A 24,806-nucleotide genomic window follows, 5' to 3' on the forward strand; every position below is an offset into this window, starting at 1 on the left:
TTAAAGAATTTGAATCCATAAATGGACATCCTCCAAACTAAAAACATTAATATATCAAATGGTTCCCAACTAGTTACTATATTTATTATGACTGAAGAGGATGTCAAATGAGGAATGGGCAGGTTAATGTGGATAAGTTTTAACCACTGAATTAAAAAATACTAGTAAGCTCCTGTAGCTACAATTCAGTCAATTGTTATTTCATGTATTGCTATTTACATTGCAAATATTTAAATATTTGCATTTAATTACAAAATTACAAAACAAGTTGCTTTCTGGGATCTGCATTCTAATCTTTTCTGCTCTCTATTTATGAAGACCATGAGCAATCATTTACTTTTGCAGTTAAAGCATTCATTCTGCTTTAATGTAAAGTTGCTAGGCCTATGTCATTTCTAAACCCGATAGGTATGACATGCCCATTCTCAATGCATATCCTCCCCACTGGGTCTTTAATAACCGTTACTTTCCGTTAAAACTATTAATTACTTAAAAGATAATAGTTATTCTTCACAAATAACATTTCAGTCTATGCCTGTTCTAGGTCTGCCACCAAACTGGTTGCATGGCTGTAATGCCAATCGAATCACTAACTTGGTAGAGTCGCCAGGGATTTTCATTTACATGGATAGGCCTGTACTTAGAGCATGTGATTCATAAATCAGCAATTATTTTCATGATCCTCGACATGACCGATGTGAGTTATGCATCCAAATTAGCCTACATTTGGCACACAGAGCAAACCCACCACATGTTGATGCAGACAGGCTGTATTCGACGTCTGGCTGTGTGTTCGGAATTGATAACTTCAATATGGATAAAGATGCAACTCCACATCCCAATCGAAAGTGGGTTAATTTTACACCTGTGAACAATGTGCGACAACACTTCAACTGCAAAATAGGCCACTAATCTCTCCAACTACGGATGTTTACGACCGTGGTGTAGGCCTAGCCTATACTGTAACAATTTTGACCCGGTTCTTTCGGGAAATTGATTGCAGTCTACGTGGTGTTAAGTCGATCGTCTCTTTCGGAGTGTTTATTTTACCGTAGACGAGTGCCTGCAACCGCTTATGGTAGACATGTATGTAAGCCTATATGGTTTCTATGGTTGCATAAGCCGTGTCACAATAACCGAATTACTAGTGGTGGGTAAAATATCTACAATTTACACACACGTAAACGATATTCCTATTAATACATGAGGTCTGGAAACACGTGAGTTTTGTCTACAGTAATCATATGCTTCGGAATAGCTCGGCACGTGGAAAAACCTATCCTTAAAAACCTGACAGAGGAATTCGATTAGCAATGTAGGTTTTTTGTAATGTTTTTTTCAAAATCATTTCAGTGTTCCATACTTTCAATTACCAAAATTAGCCTACGGCTAGTGATTGTCACATAACCATTAGAATGTTCGGTTAGCTGAGAACATTCTAATTTGTGATTTTACAAGGGTAAAGTCGAACTGAAACAATTGTGTTTAAACCATAGGCTTAGACACGGCCAGAGAAAACGTGTATAGCTAAATTGCCTGGTATACACAGTTAAGTGGTTTATGACTAAAGCTGTTTACCGTTGGTTTTAAAGTATACTTGGGATTAGGCAGAGATAGGCGAACAATTCGAATTTTTAGCAGGACCCAACCAAATCTTATAGCCCACATAACAGAAGCTGAAAATTCGAAATATATCTAATAATAACACAAGAAGCGAGCAGCCACCGAATCGGCTCGTATAACTTCTGCAAGCGTGGGACACTGAATCGCTTTTACCACGTTTGGTTCTCTGCCCACTTTCTGATGACCATTGTGTGAACTGCCACTTTGCCACGTTTTTCCATACGAATAAACGACAAATCGTTCCCCCAACTTTACTGGTAAATGCAGCCCAAGGATATAGTCGTCAGATTTATAATTGGTTAAAGCTAGACAACATGCACAGCTGGAAGCATAATGGTGAACGAGGGCGGCAGCTGTCGGACCCGGGGGATCCCCGTTGAGGGGGGGTAGGCTTCGGAATATTAGACCTACGTTACTTCGAAATACCTCGATATTTATGATATTTGTTTGTTAATTTTCGAATAGTGTAATCTGGGCAGATTGCGTGTGCACATTCAGTTTGTCCATATGATTCTTCAGTTGTTCACTTATCTTGTGGTTTAGTTGTCAAAATCTCGGTTGGTTTTGTGTTTTTTTTTTTTACATGCACTGCGCGTTAGTAGCCCTTCCCCCAACCGCTTTCTACGAGTTTTATCAGTCCACATCCCCCTCCCTGTCGCGCTAAACATTTTCAGAGCGAAATGGAGGTTCCTTGCTTAAGGCCCCCAAAACGCTTCAACGATCTGTAGCCTACAGGGAAATTTGACGTATGCTTTAGCAAAGATCCATAGGCACATGTAACGAACGAGTTAGATATTTGCTTGAGTCCGAGGTGGGAGTTGAACCCGACCTCTCAGTCATTCAAAGATTTCACAGGCAAATGCGTACCAGTTACCAAAAGCCAAAATCGCCCGTAGCCAGCGGTAGAGTGTTGAGCTTTGTCACGGTAACCTTCGCTTTACCGCACCTTTTACTGTGCATCAGCAGCGAACAAGCCGAGATACAGACTCTACACATATGCATACATATTTAGAAAGGGGACTTTATAACTATTTATTTGTGAAGAGATGTCAAAATATTACAAAAAATGCAGGATGGCACACAAAATGACAGCGCCGTTGACCAGATGTCTGCAGATCAATAGGCTATTTAGGATACATATGCTCCACATGAACCTTTAGCCTATTTGCCATAAAGTCCCATTTTGTCCAGAAGTTGTGTAAAATTTTCCACCCACAGTTGCAATTACGCATGCTGCTTGGATGACTTAGGGCGGTACAGCCTGTTTGTCTGGCTGTAGAACAACAAATAACCACATTTCCCAAACTTTCTCAAAAGGCTACTGAATATATTCAGCCTATGCAGAGCTGATCAGGCTACAGTGTTCAAATTTCTTTATATCTAATTTAAAAAAAAAATTATTTTATCATTTTTTGTTCACTAATATGGACAGAAACCAAGTTTAGCCTTTCATTGGCTTAAACGAAGTATGGCTTTTGGCCTAGAAAGTTATCAGTATGGTTACAAACTAACAGCCTCCTCTAGGCCAACGCTAGATTGAATAACCCCATTGTTTTTTTTTGTCCACACAAAAAATGTAAATATGTAGACCGTTGTGGGGGTATTTCCTTCGTCACCCAACATCTCTTTCCGTGGCTCTGAGAATATAGGCTTGTCCTGAAGGGCAGTGTTCAACCACTGATGGGACATATACTGTAATATTTACGACTACAGGTAAGAAGGATACATAAATGTTTAGACACCCCCAACCTGTTGTTTTTATCTCTTTTGGGGGGGTCCAAGTCTTAATTATGGGGGTCAGACCCCCCCCCCCCCCCCCAAATCCACCCGTAATTCGAACACTGCTGAAGGGTGACCATGCTTGACAGTGAAATAGACCTAAACAGGCTGTTGGAATAGCCTATTTTAATGTAAGGCAGACGAAGCCATTTTGTATTAGTTATTTGGGAATGAGCCAAGGTCAATATCCAATTTTTCAAGGCTCCCATTAAATGTGTGGTAACAGAGAATCCTTTCAACACCATGTCATATTTACAATCACAGTCAACGCATTCTATTCAAGTGGAGATTTTGGATCACTGTTAAAAAAAAACATCCAACTGTCTTTATCAACTACTAAAATTGTGAATGGTTTCCCTCCTTAAAATTCCATCTTAACGCAGTCTAAGCTGGTTTGCTGTATTTTCAACAGTTCTAGCTGGTTGCAACTGGTCGATCAGATGTTCACTAGCTGACCAGCCACTGGTGTGGCCTCCAGCTGCTCTACCAGCTTGAACCAGTTTTGACCAGCTAAAACCATCTTAGAATCCCAACTAGTCTTAGCTGAAATTTTCAGCAGGGTTGTGCTATTAGGATTCATTATTTCCATCACAGATGTGTCAATGCTCTCCCCTGCACTAGAAAACAAAAGCACAAGCTGCATTGCTATATTAGCCTAAATTCACTTTTGAGACAAAATAACCCCTTCATGTATCCCTACATTTAAGTTAGGTTATATTCTTCCCTTGACCTAATTACAATTATAATTAGGTCACAGGGCCGCAAAGCAACCGCTGTATTTTATCGCAAGTTAAATAAGATAATTTTTAGAGTTAGTAGAACTGTGGTGAAATTCCCATTGAACCCTTACGATGGAGCACATTTCTCAGGTCTCGTCAAATGTAAAAAGGCAAGTCGATACGAGCCCGATTACGCGACACGGCTACAGCGGATTCATCTATTTATTTATGCAAGTTTGCTCCGAGCGAGGAACTTTTAAAACTTATTTCGATTCAGTTCTTAGAAGTAACGACCAATTAATGATCAAAATGCATGCTCGTCGATAGGAGCGGCAAGTAGGCTACCAATTGGTGCGATTTACGAAATTAAGCACGCCAACTACTGTTCGGTTTTGGACCTGTCTTTATAATTCCTGTCTTGTTCGATCTTTGATGAGTGGTGTCGCTGATACCATTTTGCATCAGCTTTCTAAGTAGAACATGCTTAAAATAGTTGAATTGGTTCACAGTTTTACATAAATCAAGGCACTGTGTGTAATATTACTTCTAGCAGCGTGGTTTTAGCTAATGTAGCTAGCTATTGTTCCCACGGCGACCTAGCGCTGTGCACATGCTCAGTTTTCATTACGTACTAGAAAAAAACTGAACGAGCGCTGAGAGTCGACGAGCGAGACGAGACACGATGGGCCCGTCGGAGGGAGACGTGCTGCGTAAGTAGCTGCCTCGTTCTTTTTTTAATGTTTTTTTCCCCCCCTGTTTGCTTTGGTGGCAACATTCCTCTGCTAGGGGTATGAAGTAGCAACGTGTTCCTTGCAGAGATACGTGAAACGCAGATGTGAACTAGAAACCAGTGGAAAATAGGAAACGGCGAGTTTCTGACCGGAGCTCGGTCGGCATTTACAAACGTTTTTCACTAGCGAACAATCTCGCGTCGAGCTCGGGCAGAGAAACAGACGAGGGGAGTGCAGAGCAGGGGGTGGGGGAGGGTAAACGTACGGATGTGGGCTTCAGGATTGAGTTACGCTGTGCACACAGCTCGGTCAGGCTGATGCAGAACTGGCTAACGATGAACTACATTGCCTGATTATTCTACGGATACGTAACGATCAGATACAGATGTTGTTATAATTTTGGTGGCCATCTGTATGCTGATTTTTGCATGTTAATTAATTACGAAGCGTCCAATTTAATTACAAAGCGCATTTATTTGTCAGTATACATCATCTCAACTATCGTAACAAGGTGCTGGGGGTTTAGATTATATCACGAAGTTGTCATGGACATGAACTTTTGTTGTACATTAATTTTATATTTTAGAAATTAAGTATCGCCTTTTGGTTTTTAAATGCATATGGAAAAACGAGTCACAACAATTCGCTCTGTTGACACATGACGGGTATAAGGTTATTCATTTAAAATAGAATAATATCGCAACTAACCGTTGAGAGAGTTTACTTCACAGTTAGTCCGTGTAGGCAATCCTAATCAGGTGACATACTTTTTGATATTAATGTAAAACTGGTTTGAACGTGCTTGTTTAAAAAAAAAAAAAAAAAACAACCAAAAAAAAGTCAGTGAACGTACTATGATAAGGATGCTTTCTGGGTACATCTCGAGGGGGTCCCTCTAAATCAGTGAATCAGTGGCATCAGCGTGCATATCTTGCTGCTCATCTTTCACCTGTAATGTCAAAATCAATCAATTTTTATTTTTATTTTATTTATTAATCAATTTTTATTTTAACAAAGGAGCTTTGTCACAAAGCAGCTTTACAGAAAACCGGCCCCCAAAGAGTAAGCCTAGGGCAACAGTGGCAAGGAAAAACTCCCTGACTGATAACAAGAAGAAACCTTGAGCAGAACCGGACTCAGAGGGGGAACCCATCTGCCGCTGGCAGGCACCGGTTTGTTATGCAAATAGTTTACATGAAAACAGATAAATATAATGCAAAAGAGTCAAATGTCAAAAGAGCAATGGCAGACGATCGGGCCATTGACAGTTTAGGAGCCTTTAGATTGAAAATACCACGTTGAATAAATTACATGTTGATATAACCTACTGGTTAATAGAATGTTAATGAAAAATCACACCCACTTTTATCTGTGCTTCTTAATAATATTGCAGTTGTGTACAAATATTTTTGGCACAGGTCAGTTACTGTGATTAGTTATTAGTGCTGATTTTCCAGATGCTGTATTTATTTATTATTAATGGATTAACACTTATTTTCTTATTTTCTGCCAACGACATCACTGTCCCTTTCTTAAATTCACCGGTTGGTTAATTCACAATTTACATTCAGCTGATCTGCAGTATTATCCAGGGGGCTTAAATACAAAATACTGTTTCATATGCACTTGTGAGACTCATACAGGTGCAAGAATGGTATTACTGTAAGATTGCCTGTGATGTGTAGTCCATTCTGAAGAGAATAGCACTGACCTCAAAAACAAAATCTTAAGTCACAGGCTGGACATTTTACATCATAATTGCTTTTAAGTAGCTTTTATGGAAATTAAAAAGAGAAGTCCATTTAAAATATATGTTTGACATTCGTGAAAATGCAATTTTTTTTAGAGGTAATTGCGGTTTGGACATACAGTGTGATAGGTAGTTATACACACACTTCTTTTGTATACAGCTATATATGTTAGCTTGTTAGCTGACATTTTGGTTCATTATCAATGAATGGACTGCATCACAAATGGGCCTATAATAGCAGTGCAGTGTACCTACCAGTTATTATTATTATTATTCAATCATCCTTCTTTAGAAACAAACAAAAACAGTATTCTGGGGCGCAGTGTCATCATTGTTAAAATTGGCTGTTGTTGTTAAAATCTGGACTTAATGTGTTCATGGCTATGAATAGCTGTTATACATAATGAGTATTGCACCTTATGGGACCTGTGTTTTGAAGTTGTTCTAATGACCTCCGGTATGGACTTATTGTACATCGCTTTGGATAAAAGCGTCTGTCAAATAAATGTAACGTAATGTTAAAATGTTTTAAAACAGTGTTAACACTGCTTCCCAGAATATTGGTACTCCTTGGTTGAGACTTTGCGTGGAAATACACAGTCGGCGTACTTTCGTAGAAAGTAGTGAACAGCAAACAGGTAGGCTTTTTTTTGCGACTATGATGCAGCCAACTGCGAAACAAGCTAGGTTGTGAGGTCATGTGAATGGTTTTGCTCAGCTGCTGAAGCTAAAGTACTTTAATTGCTGCTGCTGACATTCAAGGAGCTCAGTGGTTCGAGAGGGGAAAACACAAAATGGAGAACCTGAGGGAGGGTCCTTTTGCGTTGCTCCGGGACGCTTGAATGAATACTGTCCCGCATGAGAGACCAGTAAACACTTTCATTTTCATGAACTTCCTCTAAAGAGGCGGAAGTATGGCTCTTCTCATTGGCTGCTCTGAACAGGCCAAGTCCGCCTGTGGGACGGGGTCGACGGGTCTACACCAGTTCGTGATTTAGTCACGGTCTTAGTCCTTTGGCTAAAATTAATTTTAGTTTTAGTCATATTTTAGTCATGCCTTCACTAATATTTGTCTGGACAAAAATGACTAAAATCATGTTTATTTTAAGTTGACGAAAAGTACCAAGTGTTTTAGTCACATTTTAGTCCTAACTTAATTTTTTTTGTTGCCACATTTAATACCCTGCCTCCAGTAAATGCCATGGCTATATAATACCTTGTAACATAGGCTACTCAGTGTCGGTGTATGTCCCTTTTACGAGTAAAGTCTGCTTCACTTGTGCATGCAGCAATGTCCAGCTACAGTGTGAATGGCACTGTCACTAAGCAGCTTTATAATTTTAAAGACATTAAAGATTAATATAAAAAAATTAATTAATTTTATTCAAAAACTCATAACTTTTGTTGATTAAACTTTGTTGATTTAAGTAAATATAGGTATGCAACTGCATGCATTTGTTTGGGCGTAATATTTTATTTATATTATTTATATTATACCTGTATCGACAATTTTAAATAATGTTGATAAAGCATGCACATAAAATTATTATTTGCATTGCAAATAAAAATGATTTTATTACTCGCTTACAGGTAGCTGAGGAGAACTGGCTATACCTGATGGTATTGAGCATTTTGTGAAAATAATGTGCTTCTATTCATTTAATAATGTCAACATTGAAGCTCTGCTGATGTACTTTTATTTCGTTAAAAAATAAATAATTTTAACTTCATTTTCAAAGTACCAGTAATGGCAGTGTGGAAATAACTACACCTGTGTTAGCTTACGTACCGCATGGCACCGGTTAAATGGAACACTGCTACACACCTACTTTTTTCTTTTCTTTTTTGCAGCGCTAAATAAACTAAAGCAACTTCGAAATCATCGTCCATCTGTCCCAAGTCACAGAACTGTCTGTGGTCGAAGTTTATGCTACTTTATTGAACCATTGTTGTTTTCTGTGTTTGGTGCTGCAATCGTTGTCACTGCCGTGTTTTCCGATCAGAACTGGAGAATCTGAATCTGCGCTCTCCGCTCTCGTACTCTCGCAAAGCGAACACTTTTAAGCTGCTACGAGAAAAGGTTTACACACTTTTGTATATGGCACCGTGTTTGGATGTTTGATTTCGGCCAAGTTCATCTTCTCCCAATGAGGAGAAGCGAGAATGAGAGGGCGAAGCGCATGACCAATGGGTTGAGCACACAGTGGTCATGGGAGTTGTAGTATCATGTAGTATCACCATGGATAGACTGAACTATTTCAGATGCTTTTTTGTAAACTACAATATTTACTTTTTCATTTAAAGTGATGCTGAAAGGTCACCAGCCAAAGAGGCTAGTAAGAGTGAACGCGTTACACGCCACTGTCGAATTCTATGCACACTTGGCCAGTGCTGGGTGCTAACGTCAGGGCCTGGTGTAGTATATTTATATGTGCACCCAGGCGACTGAAACAAAAATCGTCTGGGTCTATTTTCGTTTTGTCGTACTTTCCTTATGTAAAATGCAAAATGAATTAGTCATCGTTCCAAAAAGGCATTTTCATCACATCATTATCTTTGTTGTCATGATTATGAAAATAAGTTTAGTTGATGAAAATGTCGTGGAGATTATTGTCTCTTGCAAAGAATCAGACTATCCACGAGGCAGTGATGGATTCAATCAGAGTAGCTTTATTCAGCTGAAGAGAGTACACCCAGAAAACACTCAAAGTGGTGCTGTAGGATGACTCTACCCTAAGGTGGGGTAAATCAGATCTTTATACACTTCCAGCTCTGCAATCTTATCCTCCAATCTTATCCTCCATATTGCCTCATAAGGATAAAAATCAGTTTGTTCTAAAGGCATTTAAAAGGCACAAACAGCACGTCTTGCTAATTTTTTGGTTCCTCTACGTTTCCTCATGCCCCGAATAGGGCGGGTTCCTCTTTTTACAGTTTACCATTACTGCTCAAGCACATCTTGGCACACAGAAATAGACATATTGTTTTCAAGCACACATGATGAAACACATTGGCACTCAGTATAAGCAAAATGTTTATAAAAACCAGATTTTTCTCCCACAAAAACAACACTGGTCTGCAACGACTGCTTCATTGATTCAGATTGCGTGAAGGATGGGTGGATTTGATGAACTTGGATGATTTGTGTGTCGTACCACAGACCCGACTGAAGCCAGATGCTGTGCCATCGGTCTTTGATTATTTCAATGGGCACAGTGTAGGAGAGAGACTGACAGGCCAGCCCGCGAACAACCACTGGCATCACCTACAGGGTCCAAGTTAAACTATGCGGTCGCTCCAAGCACTTGGAACTGTACTTCCCTCTAGGGTTTTCAACACACTTGTTCCTGGTTATGGTTATACACTTTGTTGTACGTCGCTCTGGATAAGAGCGTCTGCCAAATGCCTGTAATCTAATGGGATGGCATCATCAGCCGCAAGGAAAGGGTGCAAAAACACGCTAGCCAGGCTGGAGAGAGAGAGAGATGGCAGGCTTTGATTAAAAAGGGAAACTTAAAAGTGCCTCTCCTTAATTTTTCAGTTTTTGGTGGATTTGGCGACACCTATGGTGACTGGTGGTCACACAAATTCCCTTTCACACTCCATACCAGAGTTCCATTCGAAACAAAGCTACATTATTATTAGGAGCACATCCAGTGCTTATTTTTCTTAGAAGATAGATAATCCAGCAGCGGAGTATCTTGGATTAAGAAGACTGACTGGTGACAACCAATAATTTCACTTGTTGCGGTAATAATGAGAAAGCTATCGAACCTCATTTTAAAGACGCTTTTTGGATTTGGATTTTAGACGCTTGCGCTCGCCTTCGGCATGCAAGTCCCTACGTGTGCGTCACTGTATTCGAATATTTGGCGGGATTGTCGTACCACAAGTGGAAAATAGCGTATAGAGGAGAAATGACAGAACACAAATGCTTTGAATTGATATTGCTACAAAATTCCATCATGAAAAGATATCAAATGAGGCATTTTCTGGGGCGTAATTTCCACTGGGGATGGGGGACATGTCCTCCCCTCTTTTCAAAATCCTCTTTGTGTCCCCCCCCCCACTTTTTTAACCGCAAAAATCGTGCTTAATATGATACTGTTTGGCCAGCTGTCAGATTCTGGCTGAGAATGTGAATTGAGCTGCTGATTGTAAGGCCCTGATATAGCCTACTCCAAAAAATTGCCACAGATGAGTAGCGGACATGGACAGCCTGCCTACGCGGTTCTGTACTACATTTTGGCATCTGTGGACATGGATGTGTTCCACGCATACGCACTTGAAAAATTGCTCACTGAATGAGGAAGGGGCAGTTCATAAAAATGAAACGCCAACAGCAGTTAAATTTAATGTCTTTCTTCGGAGAGGGGATGAAAAGAAAGAAAGGAAATGTGAGTTGGTTGATTAGTGGTTGTAAAACCCCATGATTTTTATATTAACCTATGTAACTTGAAAATGAGTCCACCTTAAACCGCAGCAAGTATCCGTCAACAATGTATGAAAAGCAGAGTCTTTCTCGCTGCTAGTTTACTTTAAGGTTAGGGCATTTTTACACCTATAGTTTGTTTGCTCTGGTCTGAATCAGTTGATGAGTTTGTAAACTTGGAACGTTTTCCCCTTGGCTCAGTTTCTTTTCACACAGAGAAAAATGTTTTAATATTAAAAAATTAAGGATTGACACTTTAACCATACGATAGTATTAGCAAATACATATCAGTCAGAACTACACAAAAGATATGAAGAATACAGCAAAGAACCTGCCAAGTGTTTTCAGTGTTAGCTGCCTCTCATAATGCTACCCCTGGACTGTCAGTACCTGCCAAATTCCAAATCTAGTCCCACACTATTCTCGTGAAGGCTAGTGGTTACAAATTCAGTTTGTGAACTAACAAATGAATCCTCCGAGTTAATCAAAGTCTCCCTCCTTCCGAGAGTTGTTTTTCTGTCCCCATGGGGATGGATGACACGTACCATGTCCAAAACCGCACACTAAGTACTATTTAGTTTGCATTTTGAGCATGCACGGTTAGAAAGTTTCACAGTATGCAAAATCTAGTATTCTTGAATTTCCCAGATGGGAAATTCCATGAAATAAAAACTATTCATTGCACACTGTTCTGGCAATTGAAATCCCACAGTTCTTGATGTTGAACTGTTTCCACGCGGACATACCAGTTGGTTTGGCATCAACCAGAAATTTTTGAATGAATTTTGCGAGCAATTCTGCAACAGCCAAAGTTGGAATATTTAAATACCAGTTAATTTTCCTAGAATTGTCTGGACTCAACTGTAATAAATGAGAAGTAAATTGCTAATAACCAATATTTATTTAGTCGGTGCAGTTAGCAGTTTAATAAACTACCTACGTAGTTAGATCATGTTAGCTCTCATTATCATAAATCTAATTGAGTTATCTAACTAGCTGGCTAGCCAATTCATACCTATAGCTAGCAACAGCAGTGTTGATGTTGGTGAACTAGCAAACGAGCAAATATTTCCAAATATGGTAATTAGCTTGCTGCTTCAAGCTAACTAAACCTTATTATTGTAATGTCAGCTTGCTATCTAGGTACTTTGCAGATGGCGAGAGCTAGCTACAGCAGGGGTGGTGTTAGCAAGCTAGAAAACAAACAAATAACGAAAAAATAACTCCCATTAAACTGTAGGTATTCTGCTATGCCACTTGTTTTGCAGTGACTAATGACAATGTGAACTAGAATGGAAAGACTTCTGATGAGAGAAAATTTGAATGAGATGCTACTTGCCAGTTACTAAGCTGACGATGATGGGCTACTTAAAAATCGGGAAAATAATTATCCAGAGGGTAGACTCTGCGAGTTGTCACACCCATTATACAAGCGAGTATAAAGTATAGTTATATTTTCAGCATACTTTTGTCCTATTAAGTATGCTGAAAATGTATTTATACTTTCTACTACATAGTAGTACAAGTAGTACTGTTAGTTCATATTGTAACTACATAGTATGTCGTTTCAGACAGCCAATATTTTGCATGTGTGTCATTTTATTTATATACCCTAGTGAAACAGGAAGCTATGGGAGGCCACAGTTCTGTTTCCTAACATTTGAGCTGAACTTAAAAAGTAGCATATTAATCCAGAATTCTTTTTATAGGGTTTTATTTGAAAGAATTTTCTGGGTGTGTGTAATTTTGACGTATCTTTGCTTAACAAAATCTTTTTTCACAATTACTACAAATTTTTCTGACCATACAGTATAGCTTGATATGGCTTCTTTACTCATCTTTGTCAAGGGTGTTAATAATTTTGTTGTGGACAACACAAGTGTTGTATAATATCGAAGAGACTGCGGAAAGAGATTTTCTTGGACGAGTGCTTTTGAGTGAAGAGAAGAATGAATGGATAACATAGGCTCCATGCTAGTGCCATTCTTCTCATAAGTAGCTATGTAATCGTGAATAGTGAATTCTCTGCTAGCTAACTGCCTGTTGCTTGCTATGTTATCTTGGTAGCCTGGAATAGGCTACATAGCTACGCAATATAATTATTTGTAAAGTATTGTCACTTTTACTGTCCCCCCCCCCCCCCCCTCCGTGGCATAAAGAGGCAAGAATCGGCAGCTGGCTAACACAACTTTTTTATTTATTTTTTAAATCTATGTTGAAAACGAATGCCTTGGAGGTAGAGAAAACGAGTGATAGGCCTATGATGCCACTTTGCGATTTCAGTATTCATTTGTATAACAAAATAGGTTATGGACTGGCACGTAGTCGACTTTTTCCTATTTTGCGAAGTCCTCGAGACTCCCGCCTCTACCGGCGACCCTAGTTTTGGAAATGTGGAATAGTTTAGTGGCAGTTTTTTTCTGAGAGGGGCCGCGTGGGGACGATTAGTCATTCTCATTGGTGACCAAATAAAAAAACCGTTGGTCGTAGGTTGTCCGTTACTCATGGGTGCAGCGACATTAATGTCACTCGGTAGAATATGACGTAATGCAATTCCTGATATAGTTCATTTGAATTTAAACCCAGAGTAGTCCACCGAAACCCCGAACTTAATTTGGTTTGACACGAAATTATTTAATAGGCTTCATAATTTGCGTTGATGGATGTCGCCGTTCCTGGTTGAATTGCAAAGAAACGGCTACTTTTATTGCCTACCAGCTAGGGGGTAGCGTTGTGGGGTACTCTGTGCTTTCAGTTGGTCGTAGGCTACTTGCGCTTCAGCCGTCAAAATGAAAATGACAGAATCTCGCTAAAATGTGTTTTAAACCGGGATTTGCTGAAATAATTTTTAAAGCGTACAAAATTGTAGGCTGTGTCTTGTTGACAAACAATATGCGTTCAAAGACACAAGGCTGATGTTACGTCAGTGGAGTGGGAGGAGTTTTTCCCCTCGAAGCGACTGTTTAAAAAAAATACGACGGAGCTTTGTCCGATCTTTTACGTGCAGTTTAATCATTAAATCAGGGCGTTTTAAAATGCTATTCCATGCCTGGAAGGACAGATCGTGAACGGTGATTACATTAAGTATTGTTTTTCACTTTATAAATAATTAATATCGCTTTGTGTTCGGTATATTTGCACTAGGACGGTAAATGCAAATGCATTTATAGCAAGCCGCCAAGCTAGTTCTACTCGATCGGCGGAGCGACCCGCTTGCTTCCTTTCATCTTCTGTCGTTGACGATAGCCTACGGGCGTCGTCACGTGACAGGGACGTCGGGGCTGTTTTGCTCTTGCTCCGTGTTCTAATTCCGAAGGCTGCACTCCGGCTTCATTCCAAAGGCTTCCGGTTCCTGGCTTGTGAGTATTATGTTAACGTGTGGATGCTGATCAAGTCCTTAATCCAATTTGGGTGATGTGATGTGTTGGGTAGTGCACGTGTGCGTCTGCAACGTGATTCACCACCCCTTTGATCGTTGTTAAGTTTTCGCAGTTAATAAGAATAAAATAGTTTTACGCACCAGCCTCAGTATTGAGTGGAACCTTCCGAAGAGCGCAATGCAACTTTTCAGTGTGGTGTAATTTCAATCACTGTAGGTGCAGGCGAAGCATTTAAATCTAACTGGTTCAGTGTTTAAATCCGGTCCTCCACTAGATCTTGTACTGTACCTGGTCATGTGTAACGGTATTAATTATTGGCCACCGTTCGATATGAAATTGACCACCGCTTAGAACGGTAGTAGGATCTGTGCCATATCAGTTTTTCCCTTTTATTCCCGACTGGCACTGTGGCAGTGTTTAGGTGGAAGATTATACAATTATTATGCAGTGTTAAATTCACGTTGTACTTCCCCCCGTGGATAGTGAAAGGAGTATTCCAGAACCGGAACGATGATGGAATTGTAAACTTTGAAGCACGTTGCTTACAGTGTGACTGTAGCTGTCATCTGAGTTTTAAAAAGAAGAACGATAGCAGTTGTCAAGACAATCAAACATTTCGTTTCATAATTACTGGCCGTTATGATCCATTACTGATTGTTTATTTTGTTGATGCTGATCATAGCATTCTTTTTTTGCGTTAATTTACCTTGAAGTATAACCAGTTAAGCACACCCCCCGGACAGACGAGGCTGTTCATTCTATTTTCATCGTCTCAGAAGACTAGACTTGAAATGCTGTCGCAACACTTTAAAAAGAAGAAAAAAAGAATATGGTTATTTGGCTTGAGAGTAGGTATTCCGACGTGATGTTTACGAAATGGCAGATGTTTAAAAAAAAAAAAAAAAGTTAAGAGTGGTCCACTGATGCTCGGTTAAACCTGATTCCTGTTTTAAGTCGATCACCTGCTGCATGAGTTGAGTCGAGACATTTGAAACAAAGCAATCAATAAAATTAAAAAAGTAGAAGTTTCAAATTCTCACATTAGGCTACTTTTTTCTGTGATTTAAAACATCAACTAGTCTCAGCCACTTTCCCTCTTTACTACACTTATGTGAGGTTATACCTATCGGCACAGATAATTCTTTCCATTAATGGTTTTAAAAATTACGATTATTGATCATTGCAAACAGATGCATTGAAAGGGGGGAGGGCTTCGAGTGCATGTGTGATGTGTAAATGCATGCAGTATTACCCAAAATGAACTAATCAGAGCAAAAAACATGGCTGACAACCGAAGAGGTGGTAAATGAGTTACCGGTCACCAGTGCGCTGTAGATTGTGATAGTGATCAGCTTGTGTTGTTGTTTTTAAGATAATCCTTTCTGGATTTACCAGTGTCAAATGATAAAATGATCAGAATGAAAATACACTTTTTCATTTGATTGTGATAATTGAGGTGGTCACTAGTATGTCATGGCATGGTATGTCACTTGTAAACGTTTCTCCGTTTCATATAAAATGTTTGTCTTTTAGCGTGAGTGTTGCATTATTTAGAATCTGGAGTTAGTGAATTCAATATTATGTTAAAAAGAATGTCACCAAAACCAGGACCAAGCCATTCGGGCAAATGCTTTGAGTATGAGTTCTTTCACAGTGTTTTTCTGCTTGCGTGCCTGACAGAAAAATGTATTTTCCAGGCTTGGTTTAGTGGCATCGCAGGTCCAGTTTAGTGTAGGTAATGCATTATTATTACTGTCCAATAACCCTCTCCCCAGAGTTAAACCTGTTATTACTGTCCAATAGCGCCCTCCCCAGAAGTATTAATATTGTCCAATAGCGCTCTCCCCAGAATTATTAATATTGTCCAATAGCGCTCTCCCCAGAATTATTAATATTGTCCATTAGCTCTCTCCCCAGAATTATTAATATTGTCCAATAGCCCTCTCCCCAGAATTATTATTACTGTCCAATAGCTCTCTCCCCAGAATTATTATTATTGTCCAATAGCTCTCTAACCAGAATTATTATTACTGTCCAATAGCTCTCTCCCCAGAATTATTAATACTGTCCAATAGCTCTCTCCCCAGAATTATTAATACTGTCCAATAGCCCTCTCCCCAGAATTATTAATATTGTCCAATAGCCCTCTTCCCAGAATTATTATTACAGTCCAATAGCTCTCTCCCCAGAATTATTATTACTGTCCAATAGCTCTCTCCCCAGAATTATTAATACTGTCCAATAGCTCTCTCCCCAGAATTATTATTAGGCCTACTGTCCAATAGCATCTCCCCAGAATTATTATTACTGTTCAATATCCCTCTCCCCTGAATTATTATTACTGTTCAATAGCTCTCTCCCCTGAATTATTATTACTGTCCAATAGCATCTCCCCTGAATTAGTATTACTGTCCAATAGCATCTCCCCTGAATTATTATTACTGTCCAATAGCATCTCCCCAGAATTAGGCCTATTATTACTGTCCAATAGCAAGAATCTGCATTTGTAATGGTTTCTGTTCTTGTAAACACGTTGTGAGGAATGGCTTTTTTAAAGTCTTGCAATGATGATCTCAGCTAGACAGAGGAGTCGGCACAAATTCAGCAGTACGGGTGGTTTTTGTTTCACTTGTGTTTGGTAGCAGTGTCTCCGCACTCCGTCTCGCAGAACAGTCAGTCAGACATGCTTTTATACTGTCACTACTGTTCATGTGTCCGTTTGATAAGGAGGTTACGCCAGTGGCCATTGCCTCTGTGACCACAGATAAAACTGCTTGGAATGATGACTCTGTATGTTTGACCTGTTTTTCTCATTAACATGGTTCATGCCCAGAATGTTTTCCACTTAGCCTATTTAATAGTTATACAAGCTCTGACTCGTACTTGTATGTGTTGCACACATCAAAAAACATTCACACTCTGCTGTAGCAAAACATACTCCAATACACACTTATTGTATAAAGAACTTCACACTTATGCTATTAACCATAGCCTGGAAACTCTAAACCAAAGTTTCTCCATCTTTGTGTATGCATTGCATTACAGTCCACTGTGTGCTTAAATGGACTGCATTTATATATATGCTTAAATGTTCAATTGCTGAAACAGTAGTATCTGTTACAGCCTGCATTGTACAAAACCTACCATCCCCACAATGCACTGAAACTGCCCATATGGCATGCAGTGCACTTACACTGCACACGTGCATTTTGTGTTGCATGCACAGTTGGCACACATAAATGTGTTTTGAATGCACTACAGAATAAGGTTTTGTATTGCATGCAAAACCTTACATGCAGTGTTTTTTTCTATTTATTTTTTAAATTTATTTTGCAGATGGGCACATTTTAAATGTGAAGAATCAGAATCACATGTCACACCAGCGGTAGATAAGCTGTTCTGGTATTGGAGCCGCCACACAACTTCAGTAATCTGGTTCAGCCTGGAAAAGCCGAATCTCAGGTTCTCATAACCGTATTCTCATAACCTCATAACCGTAGCAGTATTGATCGCTTCTCCTGGAAAGCGGTGTGGACAGACACGTGATGTGAGGTGCTTTGGCTTGTTTGAGCGATGGATTCCAGACATCGAAATCATACGTGCCAATCATTTTTATAGGTCATAGTATAACCCGTATTTTTGTGTGTTCTATTAGTGGCATTAATGTCGCCAGGCAATCGGATGATTCGCACTGTATGTTCCAGTTCATTATTTTAGATTTAGCTCTTGATGTGGACATACGTTTTGAATCGGGCTGGTTGGTTAGAATTCTGATTTCAGCACCTACATCTGTTTTTGTCAGTTAGCGCTTAGGCCAGTGGTAACCAACCCTGTTACCATCCTGTAGGTTTTTATTCCAATCCTAACAAAGCACACCTCCTCATTCTACAGCCAGAGATCATGTTGAGCTGCTAATTAGTAGAGTCAGGTGTGCTAAATTAGTGTTGAAATAAACTCCTGCATTGGTTACCACTGGTTTAGGCTATCTTGTTAAATATACGCTTGTAGATTAGAAGTGTCTGTTGAATACATTACTTTGGCAAATTAAGCAATTAATATTTATGTGACCATTTAAACATATACATGATCGTTTATTGATTATTACTGATGTAAACACTTAGTCATACAGAATGTGTCATGAGGCTTGATTGCCTACTGTTGGATTTACAGCTGTTCAAGTAGTAGCTTGGTTTATTTTAAAATGTAAGGATTGCAGTATTAATTTATTTCTAACAGAATGTGGAAGGGGCGAATAATTGAGATAGTGATAATTAAAGTAAGTCATTTTATAAACTACATATTAAATGTTACATTAAAATGTGCCTCAGATATGTTGTGCGATCTAAGCTACCCATTTATCTATCCATCCATTATCTATACCCGCTTATTCTGGGCAGGGTCACGGAGGTGCTGGAGCCTATCCCAGCATGCATTGGGCAAGAGGCAGGAACACACCCTGGGCAGGCCGTCAATCTATCGCTGGTCAAGCTACCCATTTATTAGCTCTGTGCATACAACTCATGTTCTTCTGTTTTTATCAGTATTAAAGTCTGGTGTGTAATGACTCGGTTATGTCAATCCTCATTGAATGCAAGGAGGGGTGGCCTGAGAAATGGTCTTTATAATCCCTCTATTGCTGTGCTACAGATTTTTGCACACCGACCTCAGCGTGCGACATCTGCATGTCTGCATACTTCGCGGAGTCTCGCGAGATGCGATCATCGCTTCGCGTAGCTGCGCTGGCCCGAATAGTCCCGCTCTTGGATGATTTACCGTCTGGTGAATCTTTCAAAATGGCGTCAGCCCGCTCGTAATTACGCCGCTGTATTGCAGCTCTTGCAGTCGGGCTGGCGTTTTTTTTTTTCCCCCTTTCTTTCTTTTGCTTCCTCGCTCTCCCTCTCTATCCTTCGTCCCGCTCGGCCTACTGCAATATCGTCACCATGGCAACCATTCTAATGTTTTTTTTTCTTTTTCTTTCTCCACTCGCTCTTGCTAAATATATGTTCCACCATCCCCCTCACTGCGAGAGCATAGCTTTCGCGTCTGACTCTCCCGTGGGTGTGAAATTCTAACGATTGGCGTCAGGTTTCCATTGATTGCCATTTCCACTGTGTTTTTTCATATTTATAAAATGATCAAAAGGATTGTGTCTAAATTCTATGTTTATTTTGGGAATCTCTTATTTACGCTTTTAGGCAATTGTGATGTTATAAGGCTCATGTAATGGAAGTTTTCATAGTAATACTTGTTTACTTCAGAAAACACACAATAGAGGCGAAAGGTATTCTAAATGTGTATTTTATTAAATAATGTGGGGGCTATGTAATGTGAACCTGTGTAGCTAAATCAGGTGTGGCTGTCAGTAGTATGCCACTAAGGAGCGTGATTTGTTGTACAGCGCTGTGCAAAGAGCTCTCTGGTAAATCAGATAAATTTGTGCGACTGCTTCTTTCCAGAGAATTCCATCGTAGTTGATAATTCATGACTTCATCACCTCAGGCAAGCTGTGGTCCCGGTCAGCTTAAATGCATGAAACGGGCAGTTAAAAAAAAAAAATCACCAGGTTTCAGTTGTGATGTTTCTAAAATTATTGGGAACTTGCAGTCTATACGCTGTACTATATATGTAGTATTTTGTAAATAGCAAATTCGGTATATTGTTGTATTTTTAAAAAAGAGTGACAGTAAACCAATTTTGACCCCATCACCCCAGCAGAGTGTGGGTTCTGTAGGGGGTCCGTGGGGGGGGGGGGGGGGGGGGGTCCGAGTTCTGTAGGGGGTCCGTAGGGGGGTCCGTGTTCTGTAGGGGGTCCGTAGGGGGGTCCGGGTTCTGTAGGGGGTCCGTAGGGAGGTCCGTGTTCTGTAGGGGGTCCGTAGGGGGGTCCGTAGGGGGGTCCGGGTTCTGTAGGGGGTCCGTAGGGAGGTCCGTGTTCTGTAGGGGGTCCGTAGGGGGGTTCGAGTTCTGTAGGGGGTCCGTAGGGGGGTCCGGGTTCTGTAGGGGGTCCGTAGGGGGGTCCGGGTTCTGTAGGGGGTCCGTAGGGAGGTCCGTGTTCTGTAGGGGGTCCGTAGGGGGGTCCGGGTTCTGTAGGGGGTCCGTAGGGGGGTCCGGGTTCTGTAGGGGGTCCGTAGGGGGGTCCGGGTTCTGTAGGGGGTCCGTAGGGGGGTCCGAGTTCTGTAGGGGGTCCGTAGGGGGTCCGTAGGGGGGGGTCCGTGTTCTGTAGGGGGTCCGTGGGGGGGGGTTCGAGTTCTGTAGGGGTCCGTAGGGGGTCCGTAGGGGGGGGTCTGTGTTCTGTAGGGGGTCCGTGGGGGGGGGTCCGAGTTCTGTAGGGGGTCCGTAGGGGGTCCGTAGGGGGGGGGTCCGTAATCGCACCCTCATAAAAAAACTGTATGAAATGAGTGCGGAAAAAAAAAATCCCTGAAGATACCTGGGTAACAACACTTATTATTTAAAGTATGTCATTATGGGCTGCTGGGTGGGTCATTCGGTTAAGGTACCTGGATGAGGCTCACGGTCTCAGATTGGACCGTGCCAGTGCCGACTGGCTGGTAGCCCGGTGGGGGCAATGCAAGGTTGGCGCTTGTGTCTCCCAGGGTACGAAGGGGTTCAGTATGTTGGTTAGTTGTCGGCGTTTTATTGCTCTCTAGCGACCCCTGCTGGTCGAGCGGGTGCCAACAGACTGCATGTGAAGGCCGCGAGATGAAGGGTCTTCCTCCGATTTCGCTCGATGTGAGCATAGCTGTAGTCTGCGGCGCGGAGAGAATCTGCTTGCGTTTCGGTGGAGAACCGTGGACGCCTTCGTTCTTCGAAATCGGCGGTGGGGTTGTGGCTGCGGTTGCATGCAACTGGACGTTCCAAATTAGGGTGGGGATTTGATGTGTTCAACTCCACGTTGGATGCCAGATTTATAACAAAAAATGCTATGGTAATTACTAAAATAATTGCTGTGGAATATGATAATTTCATCAGCTCACCCTGCTATAATAATACGAATATTAGACGTTAACTGCGGTGGTGTGTATTTCATGAGTGCAATTCGTCCGTGGTTGCTCCTTAACATTCTACATTTTGGAAATTATTGTGCATCACACATGCACCCGAAAAAATATTGTTTAAGAATTCCGAAAAAATATTGTTTAAGAATTCCGAAAAAATCAGAAACGTTAAAGATGATTTACGTGCCACTCCACCGTTGGGCTTAATTCTAATGTCACCCAAAAATGTGATAACAAATCTGTTGACTTCTTAAAAATGCAAATGTGTACTCACAACTCTGTTGCATGCACTTGTATAAGTACTACCTTAATGTGGGGCAATGCATGAATGACAGTGCATGTGATATGTGATAACCTGTAGTGATATGTGATAACCTTTTTAAAAGTTTGTCTTTTAAGTTCAAAATTGACGAGCAGCTAGCCATTTCATATTTTAGCTCTGTTGTGCAGCAGGCAAATTATAAAATGTTTTTTTTTCTTTTTCATCAGGTTATATGAAGTCCCCTGAAGATTTGGGATTTGAAGAATAATTTGAAGCAAGTGGCCTGAGCATCTGCAACATCTGTAACTTAGAGGGGCAACGATGTTGACTTCACGTTAAATATGACGTGGGAGACGGTCCTTGAGTAAGGAGCCCGCAGGAGCGACCTTGAGGAAAGGCAAGCGATTTGGCGGTTGTTTGTGTCGCTGAAGGGGACTCGTGTTGGCGGCTGGGCTGTCGAGCGATTTGGCGGTTGTTCGTATCGCTGAAGGGGACTCGTGTTGGCGGCTGGGCTGTCGAGCGATTTGGCGGTTGTTCGTATCGCTGAAGGGGACTCGTGTTGGCGGTTGTTTGTATTGCTAAGGCGGACCTCTGTTGGCGGCTGGGCTGTCGAGCGATTTGGCGGTTGTTCGTATCGCTGAAGGGGACTTGTGTTGGCGGCTGGGCTGTCGAGAGATTTGGCGGTTGTTCGTATCGCTGAAGGGGACTCGTGTTGGCGGTTGTTCGTATCGCTGAAGGGGACTTGTGTTGGCGGTAGTTCGTATCGCTGAAGGGGACTCGTGTTGGCGGTTGTTTGTGTTGCTAAGGCGGACCTCTGTTGGCGGCTGGGTGGTTGAGCGTTTTGGCGGTTGTTCGTATCGCTGAGGCAGGCCCGTGTTGGCGGCTGAGGCGGACCGGTGTTGGCGGCTGTGGCAGACCCGGGGCCCTGAGGGTGCATGAGCGTGCTGAAGGCCGCGGGGGCCTGGAGGGCAGACGCCGGGATTCGGAAATGAAGGACGGAGCGCCGGATCTGCTGGAGGAGAAGAGAGGGAGGGGGGAGGGGGGCATGGGGGGGGGAGGAGACGCCCGGGCAGACGGAAGCGCGCGCCAAGCGGTGGAGGCGGGGGAGGGGCGGAACCCCGTCCCAGAATGCCCGGTGTCCCCGGCGGGTGCCAAGCGACGAGCGGAGGGCACAGCGGCGGGGGGCGAGCCCGAGGTCCCCCCCGAGGACCCCCCCGGAGACTGGCTGGAGCCGCTGGAGGATGATGAAGAGGAGGACGACGAAGACGGCCAGAGCACCGACCCCGACGTGTCCTTGCAGGTCAACGGGAGCAAGGAGGAGGGTGCGGCCGGAGACGGGGACAGGAAGCAGACGAAGGGCTTCGGCAGTACTCCGTAAGCTCCTCCCCTTTTTCGCTCTTGTTTTCGCGTCGCTAATATTGTCAGCAGATCTTTCCGGAACAGTATCGCTTGCAAAAAAACCTCAACCTTCATTGCTGAGTATTAGTCTTCTCCCTCATAAAGAACTTGTTGTTTCATTGGGCCTCATTCACAAAACTTTTCTTAAATTATTCTTACTTTTTTCTTTAAAACTTTCCTACAAAAACCAATATGTGATTCACGTCACATGTGCAGACCTTTGTTTCCGTGCATATCCCAGGTGTATGAGATGAGGAATGCTGACTGTTTGTAAATTTTATGCACAATCCTGTTCATGTGATTAGCAAAAGGAAACAGCCATGAACAAATACAAATAAGAAAAATTATGAATGCCAAAATGTTCCTGGAAATGTTCTTGCATGCAGTTTACGATCAAATGTGTTCGTACGTATTTTTTGTGAATTGTGAGTATAAGAACTGGATTATAAACACTGCGGTTATGTGTTTAAAAGTACGTCACAGGGCTCAGCCCGAGGAATGCCCATAATGGTTTGACACTTCGGCTTGTGTCTCGTTGCTTTGCAGTCTATTTTCAAATATGTCAGCTGAGCCTGTAAACCCCGCCCCCAGATGTCTTGTCTCAGATTCAGTCACACGTTGTAACGAGGCTGGTGTGTTTGTGCATTTCACATTCCTCATGGAAACTGATACTGATAGAGATGTTGTATTCAGTTTTGTCTGTGCAAAGGGTTTCCTTAGGAGCGTAGCCTCTGGGATGCATGGATAACCCCTGCAGTTCCGTGCTGTCTCACCACGTAGCGTTTGGAAGTCTTGCATGAAACTGAGGTGTGGTACAGGAAATCCAGGTTCAGAGGTATTCAAGGTTGAAAATAAAGGGGTTTTAGGCTCTACACAACATCTGTGGAAGATTCTAGCTTGTAGGGAAAAAGAAAAGAAAGGAAAAAATACGAGTGTGGACTAGTCTTGAACGATGAAGAGAGACAGAAAACCTTTGTTAGTCAGAGAATCGCAGAGAGTTAATATGTATTCTCTCCATGCCACATGAATAAACAACGCATCGCATTTTGAAAGTACCGAGCGAAATTCGGTGTGGACTATTTTATTCCTCGACAGGATGGATGGGCTGTTGATGGCTTAGAGTGTATAATATGTAGAGACAGCGACAGCAATAGAAACCTACGGGGAGCACATTGGAACCAGGAAGTACCATTTTTTCACTCAACAGACATGCTCAGTTGTGTCCTTGGTCACATGGCTAAATTAGAGTACAACGAGGATAGCGCAGACATTGGCTAAAATAAATAACAAAAATTTAATAAAAATTCTTTCATATATTTGTCTGTGATCGGAGAAATATATTTTACCTCAGAAAAATAAGTGATTTTTTTTATTAGCTAATATAATGCACAGAGTTAACATCAATATTTAAGTGGAAGTTTTTTATTTTTGCTGTCAAAGTCCAATGGGGAGACTTTTTGAGCGAAAATCATACATATCAGTAGGGGGCGACATTGCATCCGATCCCGAGGTGGAGAAGCTAAAGCTGGCCTCTTGGTTGATAGCCGCGACCCTGCTCTTGTTTCTCAGCGGCACCCCCAGGCGAAGGCGGCGGAGGACGGCGCTCGGTGAGAAGTGGCTGGACTGCCCCCTGCTGGGCGAGGGCTGGAAGCGCAGAGAGGTTTTCCGCCGTTCCGGATTCAGCATGGGCAAGACCGACACGTACTACATGAGGTACCCGCCAAGCCGCCACACACAGGC

At 41.7% G+C, this 24,806-nt stretch overlaps 1 protein-coding gene across 1 annotated transcript in view; it reads left to right on the forward strand.

Moving 5' to 3' along the window:
- Positions 1–4,522: 4,522 nt before the first annotated feature.
- The window catches only part of mbd1a (methyl-CpG binding domain protein 1a), a 37,428-nt gene continuing 17,144 nt past the window's right edge, over positions 4,523–24,806 (forward strand). Inside the window, exons 1-3 of the mRNA XM_035383288.1 lie at positions 4,523–4,831; positions 21,896–23,042; positions 24,636–24,779. Coding sequence (XP_035239179.1) covers positions 22,657–23,042; positions 24,636–24,779 — 530 coding nt within the window. The 5' untranslated portion in view covers positions 4,523–4,831; positions 21,896–22,656. The remainder of the gene's footprint in view (positions 4,832–21,895; positions 23,043–24,635; positions 24,780–24,806) is intronic.

Source organism: Anguilla anguilla, chromosome 11, assembly GCF_013347855.1.
Source record: "Anguilla anguilla isolate fAngAng1 chromosome 11, fAngAng1.pri, whole genome shotgun sequence".
In the NCBI taxonomy this organism is placed as follows: domain Eukaryota; kingdom Metazoa; phylum Chordata; class Actinopteri; order Anguilliformes; family Anguillidae; genus Anguilla; species Anguilla anguilla.